Below are 22,903 nucleotides of genomic sequence, written 5' to 3' on the forward strand. Positions count from 1 at the left end.
TTCTAAGTTAATTTCAATTCTCCAACACCTTTTAAATATGAGTAACCCCTTTAAATCATTAGATATCCGATTGGGACATCATGGTTGAGAAAAGAAACCTTAGAACTCGAATTCAAGAGGACTGAATAAATGATTATAGACTCTAAGTTCATGAGATATGAGTTGATGGGTTTAATAGAAAAGCATGAACGATTATAGGTTTGGGTTGTTGATTTTTTATTATTGGTTAAGGGTGTTGTTTAACTTAAGGGCGAAGAAGAATGATATTGATTATAAGAAAATTGAGATGTTAGAATTTATCTAGGAGCAAGAGAATGGGTTGTTAGGTGTAGAAACACCATTAATGAGGGCTATGAGGCTTTACGCCCATAAGGTGTTTGATAAAATGCCTAAGTGACCAAAACAAGGGTATTATTGCTAATATGGAATCTCTTTGACTTGTATTGATATAGATTAAAGATTAAAGGGTTGGCGAATGTTGTATTATGCTCAAGAGCAGGAAGTTAAGGTACGTGAGGCTAACTCTTTATGTTTGTGAATGTTAATAAGTTTTCCTACACTAAGTTTCTTTTACAACGTTACTAATTACCTCAGAAATATAGTTAAGCTTAGTTCCTTGAATAGTTATAGAACTTCTATTCTCTAGCTTCATAACTCGTTCATGACTTTCATTCTGAACGTTGTGAGCTCAGTACGTAATCAATATAGACTTAGGTTTGATGCCCATGAGTCTCAGTCTAGATTACTTAGCATGTCATAAACAGTTGAAGCTTCAGTTCTCATAATCAGTTCATGAATACATGTCTCGATCTAGTCCTATTCAGTATTCTAGTATCATATAACTCAGTATGGCTCAGTATTTTCAGTATCATGTGTTGCAGTATGATTCTCAGTTTCTGATTTTAAATCCCTGAATATTGAACACCCGTATTTGGGCCTAAGGCCGCAGTTTATGCTTTATGCATTTTTGGGCCTGAGGCCGCAGTTCATGCTTTATGCATCTTTGGGTCTGATGCCGCAGTTCATGCTTTATGCATCTTTGGGCCTGAGGCCGCAGTTCATGTTTTATGCATCTTCGTTGCAGTTCATGCTTTATGCATCTTTGGGCCTGAGGCCGCAGTTTGTATTTTATACATCTTTGAGCCTGAGGCCGCAGTTATATGTATACGTATACTTGGGCCCGAGGTCGCAGCTTGTGCATATATATATTGGGCCTAAGGCCGTAGTTTGTTTATTCAAATAAACAAGTGGTTCATCATTCTGAAGAGGGAATATTCATATCCTTACTTCCTTTGTTCAGTTTAATTATCAGTTAATAGTTATCAGTTATCAGTTATCCGTTCAGTTCTCAGTTATCAGTTTTCAGTTTAGTTTCAGTTTCAGCATTTACAGTTTTTTCTTTTAGTTTCTTTACATAACAGTGCAATTCAAATGCATTGACACCTAATTTGCCCGAAGCCTGCATCTCACGATGCAGATAATGATTTACAGGTTGACGATTCAGAGCGGTAGGATTCTTGTACCAGCTATTAGGTGAGCCCCAGTTCTTTCAGAGCATTGCCATTACTATTCAGTCTTTCAGTATTTATAGACAGTCAGTATTTTCAGAACTTCATTAGAGGCTTCACAAACTAGAGTAACACTTAGACTGAGTCACAGGCTCTTCATGTTAAGCAATATTGCTACAGATAGGTTTCAGACTTATATTAGTGTTTTCGCACTTCATGATTTATATCATTCAGACTTTCAGTATATCAGCATGTGTTAGTTTTTGTTCAGCATTCAGTATATTATGATATCAAATATTGATTCAGCGAGTCAGTTAGTTCACTCGGTTACATATAGTCAAGCATTGGGTGCCATGTTACGTCCAGGTCAGATTCGGGGTATGACAGAAAATATCATCATGATGTTATTTAAGGGCTAACTATACATTTTAATTCCACATGCCACCTCTATTATAAGTTTTAAAGAAGAGTTTTTTGGGCATCCAACCATATCAGTAAACAAATAACATGTATTTTCAAACAAAGGTTGTCTTGACAAAATCCGATTCAGCCATTATTACAATTTAACCTGCTTATTTTCCAATTCAATTGTCATGTTTATCGAGTTACTTGTTTATACTTATCATAGAAATTTACTTGCACTTAGTGTTTGAGCAAATAAATGCTAAATCAATTAATGATGAATTAAAGGGCGAATCTTAGTTGAACTTAATAAATTCTGGACCGAATAAAATGGAGCACTTGTGAAACGAGTAGTGCTCAAAAACATTGAATAGTGGATTTAATACACTATGAATGACAATAAATATGATAGCATAAATATGTAATAAATGTAAATAATGGCGATGAATGTAATGAGAAAGGATCTACCACCCAATGATTGTATGATTGGGATGTTCCTCTTCTCTATCTGCGATGTGGAAAGTGAGAAATCAGGATGGGTATGGAATCTTGGATTTATGGATAAAGTTTGAACAACGTGTTCTTCAACAATATTATCAACGAAACAAGACAACTTTTGGATATTCTCTTTTGTCCACCTTTACAATGTGTTTTTTTTCAAAAGTTAGAAGATCCCCTTTTTGTTCCCTATCCTTTCCTATTTATAAGGGATATTCCCCAAAAACCCTAAAAAGTACAGCATAAAGAATATCCAAAAGAATATTCGTTATGTCCACTTCTGAACCTATGCTATCGTTACTCTTTCATCTCGGCTGCCCGCTTTTGGCACCAGCCTTTGTGAGAACGACCTTCAATCGTTATACCATGGCCGATCCCGTCCTTTGTCTTACTTATCCGTTATCGCTGAGTCACCAAATTTGGAGCTATACACTAAGCTTATCAGGCGTGATTTTGTTAAATAAATTTTTATACCATCACTGGATAAAAAAAATAGTCGGTTACGGCTTGAATGCCTACCCTTTGGCCCGTGGTCATTATCGTGCTATATTTTCGTTGTGTAACCTAACCTAGTTAAATCATTACATTAATGGAGCACATGTCGAGTACTCTCTTAATTTGATGTTTTCATATTTTTAATGTCACAAGAAAAAATGTTTACCTAATCTTTAATGGTTAATTTTTAGTAAGGGTGGCAAACGGGAGGATCATGTCAAATATGAGCGGATCAAAATGGATAAATTATCTGATCGACCTATATTTAGTACGGATAGAAAATGTGTTAACCGGCCGATAATATAGTTTTTATCCATATTTGACCTATTTTTTAAAAAGTTCATTATCTAACCCATATTTTAGTGGATAATATGGATGTATAACTATTTTTAATCCATTTTGTCACCTCTAATTCTCAACTTCATCTCCTAACATTGCCATACGTGTTCATGAAAACTTTAACCCAATACCAGAGGTAGATGTAGGATTTAAGGCCTATGGTTTGTTTAACCTTTAAGGTTCTTGGCATTGAAATGTTATACATCCTGAAATAGTATTTATTATAATTATAATTAATTTTAAATTTATGCTTCCTGCCAAAAATATTGCGTTTGAATGAACCTAGTAACTTATAACTTATTAAAACACAGAGATAAGGAAATTTCTGATTTTACTTTCTTGAATCAAAAGTGTTGTACATAGTAGTGTATTTATCCGGTAACAAAAAAAGATGGAATCTCTTGAATACTCAAATGCCCATGAGCAGCCCATACTAGTGGATTTGTTTAATTTTGTCTGGTACTATGTACTATTTTTTGTTAAAAGTAGTGCCATATTTTTTCTTGCCGTTGGAGGATGTGGAGCATGTGGGAATATTGTCATATTCTGTCTGGTCATTTTCCCTTACTTTATCCACAAACCCATTCAACTTCCCAATATCCCCCCTCAAGTTAGAGGGGCTCGAAGAGACTCCCAGCTTGCTAATTATCGAGTGATGAGCAGGCCCGTGGAGGGGTTTAGTAAATATATCTGCAAGCTGGGATGAGGATGGGACAAACGAGAGAGAGATGAGTCCGGCTACAAATTGTTGTCGGACAAAATGACAATCGAGCTCAACATGTCTTGTGCGCTCGTGGAACACTTGATTTTTTGTGATGTGGATAGTTGCTTGACTGTCGGAGTGAATTGGGATTGGAAGAGATGGTGCTACTGATAGATCCTCTAATAGACGTACCAACTAAGTGATTTCAGCGACTACCCGACGCATCGATCGATACTACGCTTCAGCGGATGAAAGGGAAATTGAGATTTGTTTCTTGGATTTCCAAGATATAGGTGAACCCCCAATATTTATGAAAACCCCGCTTACAGAACGATGAGAATGTAAACGATGAGAATTCGGGCATGATGCCCAATCCGAGTCACAAAAGGTAACTAGGCAAAAAGAGGCCTCAGATGCCATAAAAAGGCCTATCCCCGGGTTTCCTAAAAAGTATTTAAGGCATCTGATTGCAGCATCAAAGTGAGGTCTTCGGGGGTCTTGCATGAATTGACTTAGATGTTGCACTGTGAATGATAAATTGGGCCGGGTATGCATTAAAAAATTTAACTTTTCCAAAATTCTCCGGTATGTAGTTGGATCAGCAAGAAGCTCCCCTGAATTGGCATGGAGTTTGCAGTTAGGGTCGAGTGGAGAAGATATTGGCTTTGAATCAATGCAGTCAAATTCTTGTAGCAAATCCATGGTAAATTTTCTCTGACTAAGTATGAGTCCATTTGGTTCTCTGATTATCTCCATACCGAGAAAATAATGTGCATGGCCTAGATCCTTAATTCTAAACTCATGATTAAGAAACTCCTTTAGTCTGCTAAACTCATCAATATCATTCCAAGTAAGGAGTATATCATCAATGTATACAGCCACAATTGACACCTTAGATCCAGAATTCTTAAAAAATAAAGAGTAATCATTTAGTGAATGAGAGTACCTTTTGAAATTCAAAGCTGCTGTGAGTCGAGCATACCATTGTCGTGAAGCTTGACGCAATCCATGAAGAGATTTTTTTCAAAAGGCATACATGATTTGGTGAATGTGGTTGCATATCAGCTGGAAATCTCATGTAAACTTCTTCTTGTAAATCTCTATGTAAGAAAGCGTTGTTAACATCTAGTTGAAAAAGCTCCTAGTTTTTCTTAATTGCAATTGCCAATAAACATCGTATGGTTGTCATTTTTACCACTAGTGAAAATGTTTCATTGAAATCAATTCCTTCACGTTGAATGTCTCCCATAACCACCAGTCGTTCCTTAAGCCTTTCTACTCTTCCATTTGAATTTCTTTACCTTGTACACCCACTTACAAGGCAAAGCTTTCTTCCCTTTCGGTAACTCCACTACTTCCCAAGTCTTATTTTGTTCTAAAGCTGCAAATTCTGTAGCCATAGCTTCTAGTTGTCCTGGGTATAAAGCAGCCTGTGAATAGGAAGTTGGCTCTGAAATATGTATTACAGAATTGAGTATATTCTGATTGGTAAGAGTTAAGGCTGCAAAAGGTAGAATAGTGGGAGAAGGAGGTGAAAGAAAACAAGAATCTGTGTGATCAGATAAAATCACGGTGTTGCAGACATAATCACTTAGATAAGATGGAGTTTGATGAGGCTTGCTGGATCTCCTAAGTATAGTATACAACATTGGTGAAGCTTAAGGAGTATTAGGTGGATGTTGGATATGAGTAGGATGAAAAGAATTAGGGGAGTTTTGTGATTCTGTCTCTGAAAGTTCCGAATGACCTGGATGTTTGGGAGATGTAGGATCTGGAGGAGATTGATTATGTGTATTGATGCAGGGAGATGGAGTGTATGTGTTATTGACCGGAACATGGGAGGATCAATCTGAGATGAAAAAGGAAAGACATGTTCATAAAAGATCACATTTCTAGACACAAAATACTTTTTATATTGAAAGTCGAGCAATTTGTAACCCTTCTTTCCAAAAGGGTAACCCAAGAATACGCAAGGCACGGATCTAGGATCTAATTTAGACCTTTGTTGTGATAGAGTGGAAGTATAGTATAAACAACCAAAGACTCTTAAAGAAGAATAATCAGAAAACTTTCCAAACAACTTCTTATAAGGTGTTTTTGAATGTAGAACTTTGGAGGGAAACCTATTAATAAGAAAAGTGGTTGTAAGAAGGCAATCTCCCCAATAGAAAACTGGCAAATGTGATTGAAAAAGAAGGGCTCTACATGTTTCAAGTAAGTGTCTATGTTTCCTCTCTACAACCTCATTTTGTTGAGGGGTAGCCACACAGGTTGTTTGGTGGATAATCCCTTGTAAAGAAAAAAAATGTGATGTTGAGCTGCTAAAACCTAGCTCAAAAGCATTATCCGGCCTTACTATTATAACTTTTGTGTTGAATTGTCTTTCAACCATTGCCAAAAAAATTTGAGAATGGTAAAGGCATTACTTTTGATACTAAGAAGGTATGTCCAAGTTCCTCTACTGTAGTCGTCAACTATAGTTAAAAAATACTTATACCCATCAAGTGTACTTTGTTTATAGGGTCACCAAGTATCTACATGTATATGCTCAAAAATAGAAGTAGAGGAGATTGCACTAGATTGAAATGGCAATTTAGTTTGCCTTTCTAGCTTACATACTTGACATGGATCATGTATTTCAGATGAAAAAGCATTTGGAATAATTGAAATTTTATTCATGTTTGAAAAAGGCATATGCCCGAAACACTAGTGCCAAAGGCTTAGATCAGTGGACCCTTTAAGAAGACTAGGAACTGAATTGGAAATTGCAACATTTACTGGCTGCTTAGCATTGAAGACTGAATTAGAAATTGCAGGATTACTGGGCTGCTTACAATTGACCTTAAATTGAGAAAAATCTTGATTTCTATCCTTAGAACTAGACTAACTAGACTTCAAAATGTATAGACCTTTCTTGACTTCACCAAGAACCAGAAACCTTTTCATTGAAGGGCCCTGTATTATAACACCATATGAAGAGAAAATTAGTAGACAATTAAATTGATTACACAACTTCTGAATAGAGAGCAAGTTGTATCTGAAACTTGGAACATATAAGACATTTGAAAGAATGAGATTTGGAAAAATCCTGACATTTCCCCAATGGGTAACTTTTATCTTGTGTGAGTTAGGTAAGCTAATGTGTAAAGGACTGTTTACTGGCTTTATATTAAACATGATTGATGCATCATATGTCATATATTTTGATGCGCCTGAATCTAAAATCCAGGTGAGGGAATTGATTGAAGAAGAATAAGAAAAGGATTTGGAGTTGGGAAATGCTTTACCAGCACAGTTGGCAGACACTACGGGTTCAGAGTTTTGCTCGTTCTGACCAGCTTTGACCTGTTGAAGTAAGTTAAAAAGTTGATTAAGATGCTCCTGAGTTATAGACTTGTTACCTCTTTAACATTGACTGATTCTGATGGAATCTCTGATCCTGCATATGCTGCATTGCTGTGTGCGACTCCTTGATATTTCTTAGACTTGGTAAACTTAAAATCTGCAGGAAATCCTAACAATCTTATAGCATTTTTTGCTGTATGCCCAGATTTCTTACAAAAACTGCATATCAGGTTGTTTCTCCTTCCCTCATTGCTTCCCTTCTGCTTACTTTCAAATTTTCCTTGTATCTGGTTTCCAAACTTGTTTGTGGTAAAGAAAGCAAACTCTCCCGGGTGTTGTGTGACATGAATCTCCCTTTGTTTTTCATCTTGAATGAGAAATGAGTAGGCTTGATTCACGGTTAGGAGAGGAGACATCATTAAGAAGTTATGTTTAACACTTGAATAAGCTTCATTCAGTCCCATGAGGAACTGAATGAGCCTTCCATCTTGGTAAGATTTGAGTGACTTAGCTTTGCCACCACATGAGTGTGTACAACTACAATGAACACAAGTGTTCAGGTTATCCAATTCATCCCAAATTTTCTTTACTTTTGTGTAGTACCCAGCTACATCTGATGAACCTTGAGTTAAATCACTTAACTCTTTTTGTAGTTGATATAGTTGAGCCCCACTACATTGGCCAAATCTGTCCTCCAATTTTGTCCAAAGATACTTAGCAGTCTTTGAATAAATAACACTCTCTGCTATCTCCTTGGAGAGTGAGTTGAGTAGCCAAGAAATCACCATGTCCTTGCACCGATTCCAGGCTTGTGAAAGAGTTGAAGTGCCTGCTGGTTCAACAAAACTTCCATCAATGAAGCCTATTTTATTTTTAGCATACAAAGCCATGAGAACTCTTCTTCTCCATACAACATATCCTTTTCCATCAAATATTGAATATACCATGAGCATCCCTGGAAAGACGGAAGAGTGAAAGTAATAAGCATGAGTGGAGTCAATCACAATAATACTCCCTGAATCAAGGGTAGAGGTCTCCTCTGTGGTAGATCCCATGATGAAGAGAGAAAGAAAGGAGATTGAGGATGAAAAATAAAAATTAAAAAAAATCCGCAGAAACCTAAAACATGAACACTGCTCTTGATACCATATTAAAACATAGAGATAAGGAAATTTCTGATTTTATTTTCTTGAATCAAAAGTGTTGTACATAGTAGTGTATTTATCCGGTAACAATAAAAGATGGAATCTCTTGAATACTCAAATGCCCATGAGCAGCCCATACTAGTGGATTTATTTAATTTTGTCTGGTACTATGTACTACTTTTTGTTAAAAGTAGTGCCATATTTTTTCTTGTCGTTGGAGGGTGTAGAGCATGTGGGAATATTGTCATATTCTGTCTGGTCATTTTCCCTTATTTTATCCACAAACCCATTCAACTTCCCAATATAACTACATCCGCCCCTGCTAATACCTAGTAAACCAACATTCTCTATATGATTCTATGTGAACTTATTATTTAGGTACTCATAAGTAATCAAACAGTTAAGAAAGTCAATCAGTTATTCTCTCTCCTCGACTTAACCCAGCGGCTAGTTTATAGACCAATGTCTCTTCCACGCGCCATCTGATGGAACCGCCGGACGACGCCGTCCGGAGCGTCTGGGGGGCCAATCAACTCCAAATAACATGGAGACCCAATCTGCTGATCCAATTGGCAGGAATTTGAACTATGCTTCAAAGGTCGTCTCTTCATCGTCTCCGACCTCTTCGATTTGCCAAGACAGGGAGTCTGTAATTGCAACACACACCATACACAACGGCATGTCGATGGTTCTTTTCAAAGCCACAGATTACTATGGTGTCATGGCTGAGGAGTGCAAGCTCACAATCGTTGGGAGATTCCTCAAACCAAGGCTCCAAATTGACAAAATTAGGTCAAAATTCAAGAAATTAATATCAATTAGGGGCTCTGTAAAGATCGGGGTCTATGATATGTACAATGTTTTCCTTGATTTCACTAATGAAGAAGATTTTAATATTGTCTGGTTTAAAGGAGTTATCGAAATTGAAGGGCAACAAATGTGGCTTCAAAAATGGTCGCCGGACTTCAAGCCGGAAGAAGACCTGCCTATCGCTCCGGTATGGGTGCTTCTTCCTTGTCTACCTTTTCATATGCACACTTGAAATTATGTTAAACAAGTGGTGAGTGCAATTGGTACTCCCCTTGAAATGGATTTAGCTACTAAAGGAAGAACAAGGCCTAGTATGGCCAAAGTAAGAGTTGAAATCGATTTGCTTAAAGAACAATCGACCTCTGTTTATGTTGTTCAAATATATGACAATGCACCTCAAAAAGGCTTTGTGCAAAAAATTGAATTTGAGGGAGTTCCTAAATACTGTAAATTTTGTCGAAAACTGGGACATAACTTGGTCAATTGTAGATCTTTAGAAAGGAAAAAAGCTTCTGAAAATAGGGAGTTAGAGGCCCAAAAGAATGCTGAAAATCAGAATGAAGATAACAGACTACTTGGGGATCAAAATATGGAATCTGGAAATAAACTTGGTACTGTTACTAATAGAGAAAATACTAGGCTAGTTGATCAAAGCAGTGAAACTGCCGCTACTGTTTCTGCTGAATCTGTTGAAGCTGGAACAGATGCCAATGCTGGGCAATCTGAACACAGAATTAATCAAAAACAAAAAAATGAAAATTTGAAAATTGGCACTACTGTTGATAGGGAAAGTGTGAGACTAGGTGATCAAAATAAAGAATCTAAGGTTGCTGAATATGCTGAATTTGCTGGACCTGCTGAGCATACTGATCAAAACAAAAATTATATTTCTGCTGAATCTGCTGCATTTGAAACTGCTAATAAGGCTCGACAACAAGAACACAGTTTTAGTCAAAAGGAAAAAAGTGAAAAACAGAATCCTAGAACTGTTGTCTATAGTGAAAATTTGAGACTAGTTGATCAAAATAAAGAATTTAAGGTTGATGAATCTGTTGAAATTGATAGAACTGGAACTGCTACTAATACTGAACAGACTATTAACAGAATTAGTCGAATGAAAAATAATGAGTCTAAGTTTGATAAACACTTGCAACAACCACCTAGCAACATCAGGGAGAGATCGAGGAAAAAAACAAAAAAAAAAGCAAAAACAGAAAACTTCCTCAGAAGAGAGCCAAAGTCTTGTTCAAACCAATATACAACTTATCTGATGACTATAGCTGGAGGAAGAAACATAACAAAGAAATAAGCTTGGCCCTTCAAAACATGAACCAGAACATTGCTGAGGACAATATTTGTGAACAGGGAGGTCAAGCTAATGTTTGTGAATTGGGAGATCAACCTAAGGCTGTCAATGAGCAAACTAAGGCACTCAACGACCTAACTGAGGCTGTTAATGATCAATTGCATTCGAGATCTAAGTTAGACAAGCAGGAGCAGAAAGCTTATACCAATGATATTGGAACAAGGGAGAATATGCAGGAGTCCATTCGAGAAAATGAGAACATGAGTGAGAGGGGTGACTATGAAAACAGTCAAATTCAAAATAGAGCCCTTAACCTAAGTGATTATGTCAATGAATCACTAGTGTGCCTTCTGAAATCCGAAATCTTCCTGGAATTGAGATGGTAGTTAATCTCAATATGGAATCCAACTTAAAACATGATAGATATGTGACTAGTTAACAAATAGAGGTGACATCGCCTAATAGGGTGACAATTATAGTTCCTGAAGATCAAATACAAACTGATTCAAAGGATGAGTCTTTCCATATCATATGCTCCAAAGAAAAGAAAAGGAAAAAAGTAAATAAGAACAAAAACAAAGATACTACACCTCCTAAAGGGGGACACTCATGCTATTCTGAACTGTTTCCATGATAAATGCCATTTTTTGGAACATTAGGGGCGTGAAAACCAAAAAAGCCTTGCCAAGGCTCAAAAAATTGATCTCCATCTATAAGGTGGAACTTGTTGCTATTATGGAGCCTTTTATTAGTACTAATCAAATAGAAAGGTGCAGGAGGTTCCTTGGTTATCAACACTGTATTTCTAATTCAAATGGTCATATTTGGATTATGTGGTCAGGCAACAACATGACTACTATTCTGAGCAACCATGATCAACAACTTACTATCAAATTGCATTATGGAGCTGCCAATAGTGTTCTCTACATCACAGCAGTATATGCTAAATGCACTCCTGAAGAAAGGAGAGAGCTATGGAATAGTCTTGAGTTAACCAATCTTCATGTGAACGGTCCATGGTGCATTGGAGGTGATTTCAATGTCATTTTAGATCCGGATGAGAAAAAAGGCAGTAGACCTCACAGAATGAACAAAAGTCTAGAATTCAGCAATTGCATGGATAACTATGGTATGATGGACCTGGGTTTTGTTGGGCCAAAATACACATGGTGTAACAATTGGGAGCCAAGAAGAAGAATATGGAAGAGATTGGATAGAGTGTTTATCAATGATGATTGGTCCCGAATCTTTCAAAATAATATTGTCAATCATTTGGATAGAATTGGCTCTGACCATAGACCTATTCTAATTCAATGCAAGGACTCTAACCAGAAGGGGCCTAAATACTTCAAGTTTCTAAATTTTTGGACTAATCAACCAACTTTTTTGCAGGTAGTTGAAGAAGTTTGGAGAAATCATGTCAATGGAAATCCTCTGTGGAGACTTCATCAAAAGCTTAAAATGCTGAGCAGAAGACTGACTCAATGGTCCAAAGACGACATTGGCAATGTTTTAACCAAGTTCAATACTGGGAAGATAAAATAAAAGACCTTGAACAAATGGATCTTATGAACAGTAATGATACAACCAGAACTGAACTGAACAAAGGACAAGCTGAGTACATTAGATGGATGGGGATGCACGATGACATTCTCAGACAGAAAGCTAGGGTGAACTAGTTTGAAGAAGGAGATGCTAACACTAAATACTTCCATAGCACCATCAGAGGGAGAAGGAGAAGGCTGCAAATTCTTAAAATCAAAGATCATAGAGGCCAATGGATTGAGGGGGATGCTAATATTGGCAAGGCAGTTGTCCATCACTTTCAACAGTTCTTTAACATCAATCATCACTACAATGATCATGATATCATCAACTGTATTCCTAGATGTGTAACTGATACAGATAATAAAAGTCTCACTGCCATTCCTGACACAAAGGAGATTAGAGATGTTGTCTTTAACATGGATCCTGACAGTGCAGTAGGGCCGGATAGTTATAATGGGAAATTCTTTCAATCCTGTTGGGATATCATTAAGGAGGATATCACTGATTTTGTTCAAGCTGTTTTCAATGGCAGGAGGCTCACTAAAAAATTTTCTCATACTTACTTAGTTCCTATTCCTAAAGTTGACTCCCCTAATAGTTTTTCTGACTTGAGACCTATTAGTTTGAGTAACTTTACTGCCAAGATTATCTCCAAGATCCTTTCCAGAAGGCTGAATCCTATTCTTGGGAAGCTTATATCAGAGAATCAAAGTGGCTTTGTAAAAGGAAGATTGATCACTGAAAATATCCTTCTAGCTCAGGAGATTGCTTAGGGCGTGAAAAAGAAGAACAGAGGAGGCAATGTTATTATAAACTTGACATGGCAAAAGCTTATGATAGAATTTTCTGGACCTTTCTGATAGCATTTATGAGGAAATTTGATTTCTCTGAGAATTGGATTGACATGATCTGGGGACTTCTACAAGATATATGATACTCTATCATCATCAATGGGGCTAGAACAAGTTTTTTCACATCTGCTCAGGGCCTCAAACAGGGAGATCCCTTATCCCCTTCTTTGTTTATTATTGGAGCTGAAGTTCTTTCTAGATCTCTAAATGCTCTAAATGACTTTATCGGCTTCACTCCTTTTAGCATGGATCCGAGAGGTCCGATGATCAATCATTTAGCCTACGCTGATGATATTGTTATATTCTGTGGTGGAAACAACATGACTCTCAAGTTAATCAAAAAGGTTATTGACAGGTATGGAAAGGCTTCTGGGTAGAAAGTTAACAACGATAAGAGCTTCTTTATCACAGCCCCTCACTCTTGCGCTTCTAGAATCAATAGAATTAGGAATGCTACAAGCTATATGGATAAGTCTTTCCCTTTCATTTATCTGGGATGCCCCATTTATTTTGGGAGGAAGACTAGCAATCTTTTTGACGGTATGCTCTCTAAGGTGGTCAAGAAACTTAATGGATGGCAAGCCAATATGATGTCCTCTGGAGGGAGAATGATCTTGATTAAACATGTCTTACAATCCCTCCCCACATACATCATTTCTGCTATGAACTCTCCTAAAGGAATTACTAAGCTCATGGAGAAACACTTTGCAAACTTCTTTTGGGGCACAAATGAAGGTAAAAACAAATATCATTGGTCTTTATGGAATAATCTTTGTCTCCCCAAAGATGAGGGAGGAGCCGGTGTCAGAAAAATGAAGGATATCATAGATACACTTAACATTAAAAGATGGTGGAGATTCAGAACTCACCCCTCCCTATGGGACAACCTTCTCAAGAATAAATATTGCAAAAGAACCCATCCAGTGAATAAAAAGTCAAATCCCTCTGATTCTCATATTTTGAGAAACATGCTCAAAATCAGAGACAAAGTAGAGGAAAACATTATATGGGAAATACAGAAAGGTAATTGTAGCTTTTGGTGGGATAACTGGACAGGTAAAGGTGCATTGGCCAACATATTACAAGGTAGTGGAAGATCCTCTAAAGTACAGGTGAAAGACTTCATAATTAATGGAGAATGGAATATTGTCAAACTCAACGATGTTCTTCCCGTGCATATTATGGATAGTGTTGCTCAACTGGATATAGGTGACCCAAATGAGGATGATTTTCCGGTTTGGACAACTTCTAATGATGGGAGATTTTCTTCTAACTCAGCATGGCATTCTATAGATTCAAGAAACAGAAGAATATCTTCATAAACAAAATCTGGCATAACTCTCTCCCTTTTAAAATGTCCTTTATCTCTTGGAGAATTTTCAAAAATAGGTTACCTTTTGATGATGTTATTTGTAGATTTGGTACTAACATTATTTCCAGATGTTCTTGTTGTTCTTCTATGCAGGTAGAAACAGTTCAACATGTCTTTAATGGTAGTGAAACTGCCATCTTCATATGGAACAACATAGGTAATGCATTTGGAATCAAACATCAGCAGGAGCCTATTATTGCTACCTTTAAAAGATGGTGAGAAACAACGGCCAACAATAAAGTGCACAATCAAATGTTTAAGATAGCTCCTACAATCATATGCTGGAAACTGTGAAAACAAAGAAATGCATGCAAATATGGAAAACAAAAGAAGTTTTGGCTGAACTCGATGAGACACCAAATCATATGGACATTGAAAACGGCTATCTCCAACATGGTACCAGGTGAATACACTCAGATGGAATGGCCTTTATTATGTGATAAGGTCGAGAGACTCAGACCATATCAGAAATGGATACAAGTTACATGGGAGTCTCCACTACCCGGCACTATCAAAGTTAATACAGATGGAAGCTTTTGCAAAGAAAGTGGTAAGGCAGGCATTGGAGGGGTGGTCAGGAATAGTCAAGGGGACCTTATTGCGGCTTTTTCTATTCATATCAGCTGTGATGATCATATCATGGCAGAGGCTAAAGCAGCAGAGTTTGGAGGAAAATGGTGCAGTCAGAATGGGTACACTAATTTCTCTATCGAACTGGACTCAAAGATCATAGTGGATATGCTCACGGATGGAAATCCTAACAACATGAAGATTAAAAAGGTTATAGACAGAGCCTCCCTCATCAATAAACAAACTAGAGCTACGGTCAGGCACTGTTTTAGAGAGGGGAATCAGGTTGCGGATTGTCTTGCTAAATTGGCTACAACCACAAATCAGAGAAGGTTGTATCACTCACTCCAAGAATTGCCTAGCAATGCAAAAGGACTCTTTCTCCTTGATAAATGACAACTTCCCAGTACAAGGACAAAGTATGAAAAATCTAATTTCTTTGTTAGTTAATGTTGTTCATAGATCTAAGGAAGGAGGGTGTATATATATGAATCTCTTGTCCTTCTTTTGGGGTGATTGCAACACCATTGTTGTATTTTTGTGAGGTCAGGTCTAGCCCCCCTCTTGCACTTTTTTGAATACAACACAACCTAGACGTCTGTCTGGGCAACTTTATTTTAAAAAAAAAAAAACATTCTCTGTGTGCATGCTGGTTGGTAATTAAGTTGATGAGGTCTTTTAATTTACTACACAAAATCATTAAATGTTTATGTTATTAATAAGGTTTTCTTGAATGTTTGCTAGTTATTGTTCGGTTCATTCATATCTGAAAGTCTGATACTAGCTGTTTCTTCTCTCCAATTAAGTAACTCTTTTATTGGGCGCTATTGACACCGTTTTGTTAGTTTCTGAGAATTTAACTGACATAATTTCCAACCATATAGTTGATGAAGAAAAAAGAACAAATTTATAAGCCCCAGCCATGCATTTAATCCCTTCATGCAAGATGCAACTCAACTTCTTTATATTATATCCTACATAAACAAATGATGAAGAAATAAGGTTTACAAAAAAAAATGAAAAACTGCAAACGAAATAAGAAAATAATTCTGTCTTTGCTTTCTTTTTCTTTTTCTATTCCGCAATATCTTTCACTTTTATTTTTATTTTTTATTATTGTTTACCTTTATTAATGTGTCAAAATTATTTGAAGAAGTTGTATAGAGTATGACATGATTAAACTTCATGATCTGATAAATTTTGCAACATAGATGAATAAAAGTTTAAGCATAAGCGCGAATTTATCCAGTTGATATTAATATGCAGATCTGAAAAGAAGAGAGATTTACATAATACAGTACTATATTTAATATTGCGTCTATTGCAACGGTTGTTTTGCAACGGTTGTAACAATTGTATATATTGAATCTAACGACGATTTTACATGTTGCATTACGAATCTGGACCTATTGAAGCATTTGAGTTATGTATTGCGACGGTTATGGTCTTGACTTGAGATTTGAAATCTCGTCTTTTATTTTGTGTGAAACATGGCTTGATTATTGATATGATGAAAATCTGTCAGTATTTTATTTTTGTGATATTTTTCCATAGGCAAAATACATCATTTATCCATCGATCTTGTCCCCAAATCCCTCTTACATACTTGTTAAACACGGGAATAGTATTACACACCAAATTTTTTAAAAGTGTGTCAATTACACACCACTTCAGTGTTTGACCACATCTGCTTAAAGATTGCTTTTACACGCGCCAATCAGCATCTAATACGTATCATAAATCGAGGGAAAAAAAAAACGCTCCCCAACCCCCCCCCCCTCCTCATCTTCCCAAAGAAAAAAGAAAAAAGAAAAAAAAACCCGGCCCACCACCATCAACTTCTCCACCACCACCATACTACCACCAACCCCATCATTTTCTCCACTACCACCATACTACTACCAACCCTTCTACCACAAGCACCTTCTTCTCTAATTATAGATTCAACTCTTCGATTTTTAAAAAGTTTTAACATCCATCACAAATCCTTTTATAAATTTCAAATTCAAGCTCAAACCCAAAGCTTCAAACTTGTTAATGGCGTTTTCTGCATTAATCACCTAAGTAAATTTTTACTCAACAATAATCAAGAATTCAAACTACTTTTCTAGGTCATGGAACACTAAAATCAACAAGACCGATTAAATTTTCAAGCATTTTCAAAAGGTTAATAATGGTGATTTTTACAAGACCCAATAGCTTCTTTTTTCTTTTTCTTTTTATTTTTCTTCTTAGTCGTAGGGGTTAGAGAGACGAAACATGAAGGGTAGACAAAATTAGGATGGGGATTGGGGAAGAAGATGAAACGGGAGGGGGTGGGAGAGGAGAGGAAACACTGGGGTTTGGGGCCGGGGAAGCAGACATGGGTTATATTTATTTTTTTAATTTGAAAAGGAAATAGTTTAAAAAAAAGGGAAAAAACTTAATTTCAAATGATTTTTTTAGTTTTCACGCGCTTCTTTTTTGTGTAATACACACGTGTGACACATAGCAAAAGAGGTGTGTAATTGACATACTTTTAAAAGTTTTGGTATGTAATACTATTCCCGTGTTTAACAAGTGTGTTAGAGGAATTTGAGTACAAAGCCGATGGGTAAAGTATGTATTTTGCCTTTTTTCCATATCCAGTCTCCAAAAGATTGGCACTATAACTATTTGGGAAGTTTATGAGGTTGATCTTTGACCATGTTTTTCTTAAATATTTTTTAAGTATTTTAAGTTATTAATTATTATGACTTATAATACTTTGTATGTAATTTCTGAAAATGTAAATTTTAATTTCAAAAATTTGAAGAATTTATGTCCAAATTTACAATCAAAGTTTAGTACTTTGACCTCCGAACTCCAATTTTTTTTAAACTAAGGGAGTTCAGGTTGACGAGAGAGAAACACAATGTTTTTAATAATATATGTACGGCATGCTTTAAATGTTGTACCAAACTTTGAGGTTCTCACCCAATCGGAGTAGGAATGGGTGTTTAAAGTCGTTAACTATCCAAAAGCTACTTCAATTAAACGGAAATCGTCTCTAACTAACCTTTCTTTAATTATGAACTTTGACCCCTGTGTGCCCTAAATTATTTCTTTGCTTTTGAAGTCCTTGAGAATGTTAGAGATCAGCATCTAACACGTGTCATAAATCGAGGGGGAAAAAAGCTGAAAAGAAAAAAAAACCGCCCCCCAAACCCCCCCCCCCCCATCTTCCCAAAAAAAAAAGAAAAGAAGAAACCCCGGCCCACCACCACCATACTACCACAAACCTCATCATCTTATCCACCATCACTATACTACCACCAACCCTTCTACCACAAGCACATTCTTCTCTAACTATAGATTCAACTCTTTGTCGATTTTTAAAAAGTTTTAACAACATCCATCACAAATCCTTTTACAAATTTCAAATTCAAGCTCAAACCCAAAGCTTCAAACTTGTTAATGGTGTTTTCCGCATTAATCACCTAAGTAAATTTTTACTCAACAATAATCACGAATTCAAACTACGTTTCTAGGTCATGGAACACCAAAATTAACAAGACTGATTAAATTTTCAAGCTTTTTCAAAAGGTTAATAATGGTGATTTTTATAAGACCCAATAGCTTCTTTTTTCTTCTTCTTTTTATTTTTCTTCTTCTTTTTATTTTTCTTCTTAGTCGTGGAGGTTAGAAAGACGAAACATGAGGGGTAGACAAAACTAGGATGGGGTTAGGGAAGAAGACGAAATGGGTGGGGGTGGGAGAGGAGAGGAAACACTGGGGTTTGGGGCCTTGGAAGCAGACATGGGTTATATTTATTATTTTTTAATTTGAAAAGGAAAAAGGGGAAAAAACTTAATTTCAAATGATTTTTTAAATTTTCACTCGCTTCTTTTATGTGTAATACACACGTGTGACACATGAGAAAAGAGGTGTGTAATTGACATACTTTTAAATGTTTTGATGTGTAATACTATGCCCGTGTTTAACAAGTGTATAAGAAAAATTTGAGTACAAAATCGATGGGTAAAGTATGTATTTGTCTTTTTGCCATATCCACTGTCTCCAAAAGATTGCCACTATAACTATTTGGGAAGTCTATGAGGTTGTTCTTTGACCACGTTTTTCTTAAATATATTTTAAATTATTAATTATTATGACTTATAATACTTTGTATGTAGTTTATGAAAATGTAAATTTTAATTTCAAAAGTTTGAAGAATCTATGTCCAAATTTACAATCAAAGTTTAGTACTTTGACCCTCGTATTCCGAACTCCAATCTTTTTGAAACGAAGGGAGTAACAGTTTTGTCTTACTAGTATAAGATATTATTTGTTCCGATATTTCCGGTGCTACAATAAAGTACTGTTACAAAAAATGTACCTTATAATATAATAGGAAAATTTGGTTCCAAAGAAAACTTGATCGTTGTTAGAAAATGTTGTTATATAGGATGATTGTTATAGAGAAATCTGATTATATACGTCTGGTGGATGGCCCCGTTGTCTCCCGCCATCCAGTTCTAAGTTGTTTTATTTTTAAGCGACAAATTTGCTCTACAATCAGCTCGAAATGTAAATTTTTTTAGCTCTATATATGTAAATCAAACTCTAAAAGAGAATTAAAATAAAGGTAACCAACAACTAAATGAAGTTGCTTACGAAACAATTTCTCTAATTAATTTCTGTAAATATTTATAATCAATCATTTATTACGGCTCATCAATTCTTTATTGCAAGAGTATTGACAGGTGATCTAATTTAACTAAAATGGTGAACCTATATCGTAGCATCAATCGCAGCTGCAGCTCCAACAATAAAAATGTATGTGGGCAATTTATTGTTGACTAGTGACTACTATACAACTCCCAACATGACAATATGTTAGTCTATAAATGAGAAACACTATTTTTTCTTGGTCTTTGGCAAAATAATTGTACCAACCAGCTGACAATGCTGATAAAGTTGAAGTTATTAAGTGTACCGGCCTTCAATGAAAGGACAGTTAGGCAGGATAATCCGGCGCCCCCCTTCTCTCCAATTCTCATTTTCTTTGGGGTCGTGTCTGCAGTTTTATGTGAAGGTATGTAATTCGATACATGTTTAAAAAATTAAAAAAGATTTTTTGACATATACTTGATAAATGATGAAAAATACATATATTTGAGTATATTTATATATTAATTCTTGTGTGAGTCGCGGGAGTTTACAGGGTTTTCGAAGTAAAATATGTTAATTATGTGTTTCTTATGTGTAGGAACGAGTTTGGATGATAAATGATCAAAATATGACAATTTGACATAAAAAGAAAGAGATGGAAAGAATTGGGAGCTCATCTATTCTCATGCGTGGCACGAAAACGGACGCTAAAAAGGAGAAAAGTGAAGGTACAAAACAGCGAAGTGAAGCAAAGGCACGGATCGCTTCGCGAAATGGAAGAAGTTCAACAGCTGAATCCGTGTCCATGGGCGCGCGACGCGCGGAGGCAGTCGCGGATTCTAGCTTTTCCCATCCGAAGTTGGATTGAAAAATTCCGCCCCTCATCAACTCTAAGTGATATAAATACATCATAAAACGCAAACTTTGGGGAAGGAAACACTACTTTAGGTTACACAACACTTTTGGAGGCAAGAACACACTTAGAGCATGGAGAAGGATTCAACCCCACGTTTTTCCCTCTTTCTTTCTCTATTTCCATTATTGATTATGAATTCTAGTATTCTAGTTTTGCATACTATTATGAATAGCTAATTTGTTAATCAGGGCTTAGACAGAACCTTTTGGAGGATGAATTCTTGCAAAGTTTTAATATAATTTAGCCTTTAAATTTCTTTACTTGTTCAACTACGTACTTATTTCTGTTGGTTGAATAGCCATCAATTGAGTGTGCCTATTTATTATGTATTGATTGGAAAAGGGTACATATTTAGGTAGTTGTAGAACAGCGTCACTCCTAACTTATATGAGGAATCAATACGACAGGTTTAAAGGTGGGTTTAGAAATAACAAAGTCTTGATGTGGTCATAGCTAGTGAGCGGTGAGATTGCGCCAGTAAGCGTAGTTTGGGAGAATATGTCTAGTAAGTTGTTGTAGTTGCTCGGGAGAGAATTACGATACCTGAAGTGCTCACGATCAGTAGAGAATACTTAGGCGAAATTATAGAAGATGCAGCAGGAAGGATTTCGACAATTGAGAAAATCATAACTTTAGAGCTCCTTAATCTTGTCTCCAATCCTTATTATTGTTAATTGATAGTTTTACTGCTTTCTAGTATTTGTTAGTTAATTAGATAAAAATAAACATTATAATCTTTATAATTAGGAAATTGTTTGGACTTGTATTTCTTATTGATATTGAACAACTATAGCTAAGCTTTAGTTCTCTGTGGGATTCGACACCGGACTTTTAGATCGGATTATATTTGCAATGACCGCTTATCCTTTTTAGGACTAGAGTTGGGCGTGATCAAATTTTGGCGCCGTTTCCGAGGAACTAACGGTGTAGCTGTAGGTGTACATATTTCTAGGTTTCAAGTTTGAACTTTTATTTTATTTATTTCTTTAGTATTTGATTTTTTTTAGTTTTACTTGTTTATTTGAGAAACATGGCATCTTGGAATTATGAGAGTTTTGGTGTTGGTAATTCTACTATTGATCTTCCTAATGCTTATTGTAGAGGAAACCACCCATGGCAAAATTATCAAAATATTTCCGAGAGCGAGTTATGTGCACCAACTCAATCTTATGTGCGGAATGTATGTGATATATGTGGTGGTCAAGATGGTCACTTTCATGGTTATGCGCATATTTCTTATCCTCTTTCAAACCCTTATTATGATGGATCTACTTTTTCTTGTGAAGTTAACATGAACAAAGAACCCAGGGAAGCGGACTTGAAGGAGATCAAAGATATATTAAAGTACCTCATGGAATGAAGTAATGAGAAACAACTGCAAATACAAAGGCTAGGGGATACTAACCAAAGACAATAGGATACTATCCAAAGGCAAGAGGCAACTATTCTTAACCTGGAGGTACAAGTGAGGCAATTGGTTGAAGCTTTACATGCTCAACAAGATAATATTTTGAATAGTAGCCAGGAGCAGTATGCATTAGAGACAGAAATTGGGGTGCCAATAGAATGGTCCATAGTAGGACTCCAACAATCTATCAAACTAGAATTTGAAGATGCCGAGAATGTAGAAGAGCTACTAGAGTCAACCAAGGACATTAAGGATACATATTTAGTTGACTCTAGTGTGATTGGTGTTGAGGGTGTCAAAAATCTTGAAGTTCATGTATTTTAGTGCATTGGACCCCATTCCAAACACTTCTCTACCTTGTGTTTTGATGGTGAAATGAAAATGGATCCTTACGAGCATACAAAGGAGTCAACGGAAGAGGTAGATGAGCCTTATATTTTAAAGGTTTCAAGGCTGTATAGGTAAAGTGACATCCTCGGTCTAGAGCCAAAAAGTGCATGAGAAATTATTTAATTTTTGGCTCGCAAGAATTTGTACGGCCCCAGGAGCATAATCATAAACTTGAAGAAAAACTTTGGGTTCAATTCATAAGCTCGGGGTGGAGACAAAAAATAATTTGTGTTGCCGCGACATTAAGTCAAGCGCTTGTTGCGACGCAACCCACCTTCACTATTTTCTTTTTTTTTCTTTTTTTTATTCTTGTAGGTGTTGTTTTTGATTTCTCTAGGAGTATGGGAAGCAAGGCCATTGGAAGAAAGCAAAAGCAGGAGAGATGGTTAGAACTAAGTGTGGGGTGCCCGCACAAAGAATCAAGTCTGGGAGAAGTCTGAGTACCTCATGAGCTGGTAATGCTTCGGCCTATGACTTGCCAGAGAGTTTTTCTTACCCTCTTGTATTTATAGGTGTGCATTGAGGCAATCCACAATTTTAAGTGTGGGGTAAAGAGATTATTTGGGTGGATTCCAATACTAATTTAGTTGTGTTATTTTATATGTTTTAAAAAGAGTTTAAAAAAAATAATTAGGTAGAAATAATCCCTCTTGATTTTTCTTATG

At 36.2% G+C, this 22,903-nt stretch overlaps 1 protein-coding gene across 1 annotated transcript; it reads right to left on the reverse strand.

Moving 5' to 3' along the window:
* Positions 1-4,179: 4,179 nt before the first annotated feature.
* LOC142172651 (uncharacterized) lies at positions 4,180-8,345 on the reverse strand. The gene is made up of 7 exons (XM_075236316.1): positions 7,347-8,345; positions 7,105-7,290; positions 6,834-6,900; positions 6,680-6,743; positions 5,247-5,574; positions 4,982-5,086; positions 4,180-4,851 (listed from the first exon to the last, which is right to left on the reverse strand). Exons 1-7 carry the CDS (start codon positions 8,343-8,345, stop codon positions 4,180-4,182), a joined length of 2,421 nt encoding a protein of 806 aa, XP_075092417.1.
* Positions 8,346-22,903: the final 14,558 nt, after the last annotated feature.

Source organism: Nicotiana tabacum, chromosome 18 (assembly GCF_000715075.1).
Source record: "Nicotiana tabacum cultivar K326 chromosome 18, ASM71507v2, whole genome shotgun sequence".
In the NCBI taxonomy this organism is placed as follows: domain Eukaryota; kingdom Viridiplantae; phylum Streptophyta; class Magnoliopsida; order Solanales; family Solanaceae; genus Nicotiana; species Nicotiana tabacum.

Bases quoted from the DNA above. Each gene is read 5' to 3' on its own strand.
- LOC142172651 (XM_075236316.1), bottom strand. From the start codon at position 8,345: ATGGGATCTACCACAGAGGAGACCTCTACCCTTGATTCAGGGAGTATT. The intron at 5,575-6,679 runs GTCCACTGATCT...TACTATACTTAG, and splicing joins GTTCCTAGTCTTCTTAAAGG to GAGATCCAGCAAGCCTCATC. The intron at 5,087-5,246 runs GTAAAGAAATTC...AAGAAAAACTAG, and splicing joins CTTGTAAGTGGGTGTACAAG to GAGCTTTTTCAACTAGATGT.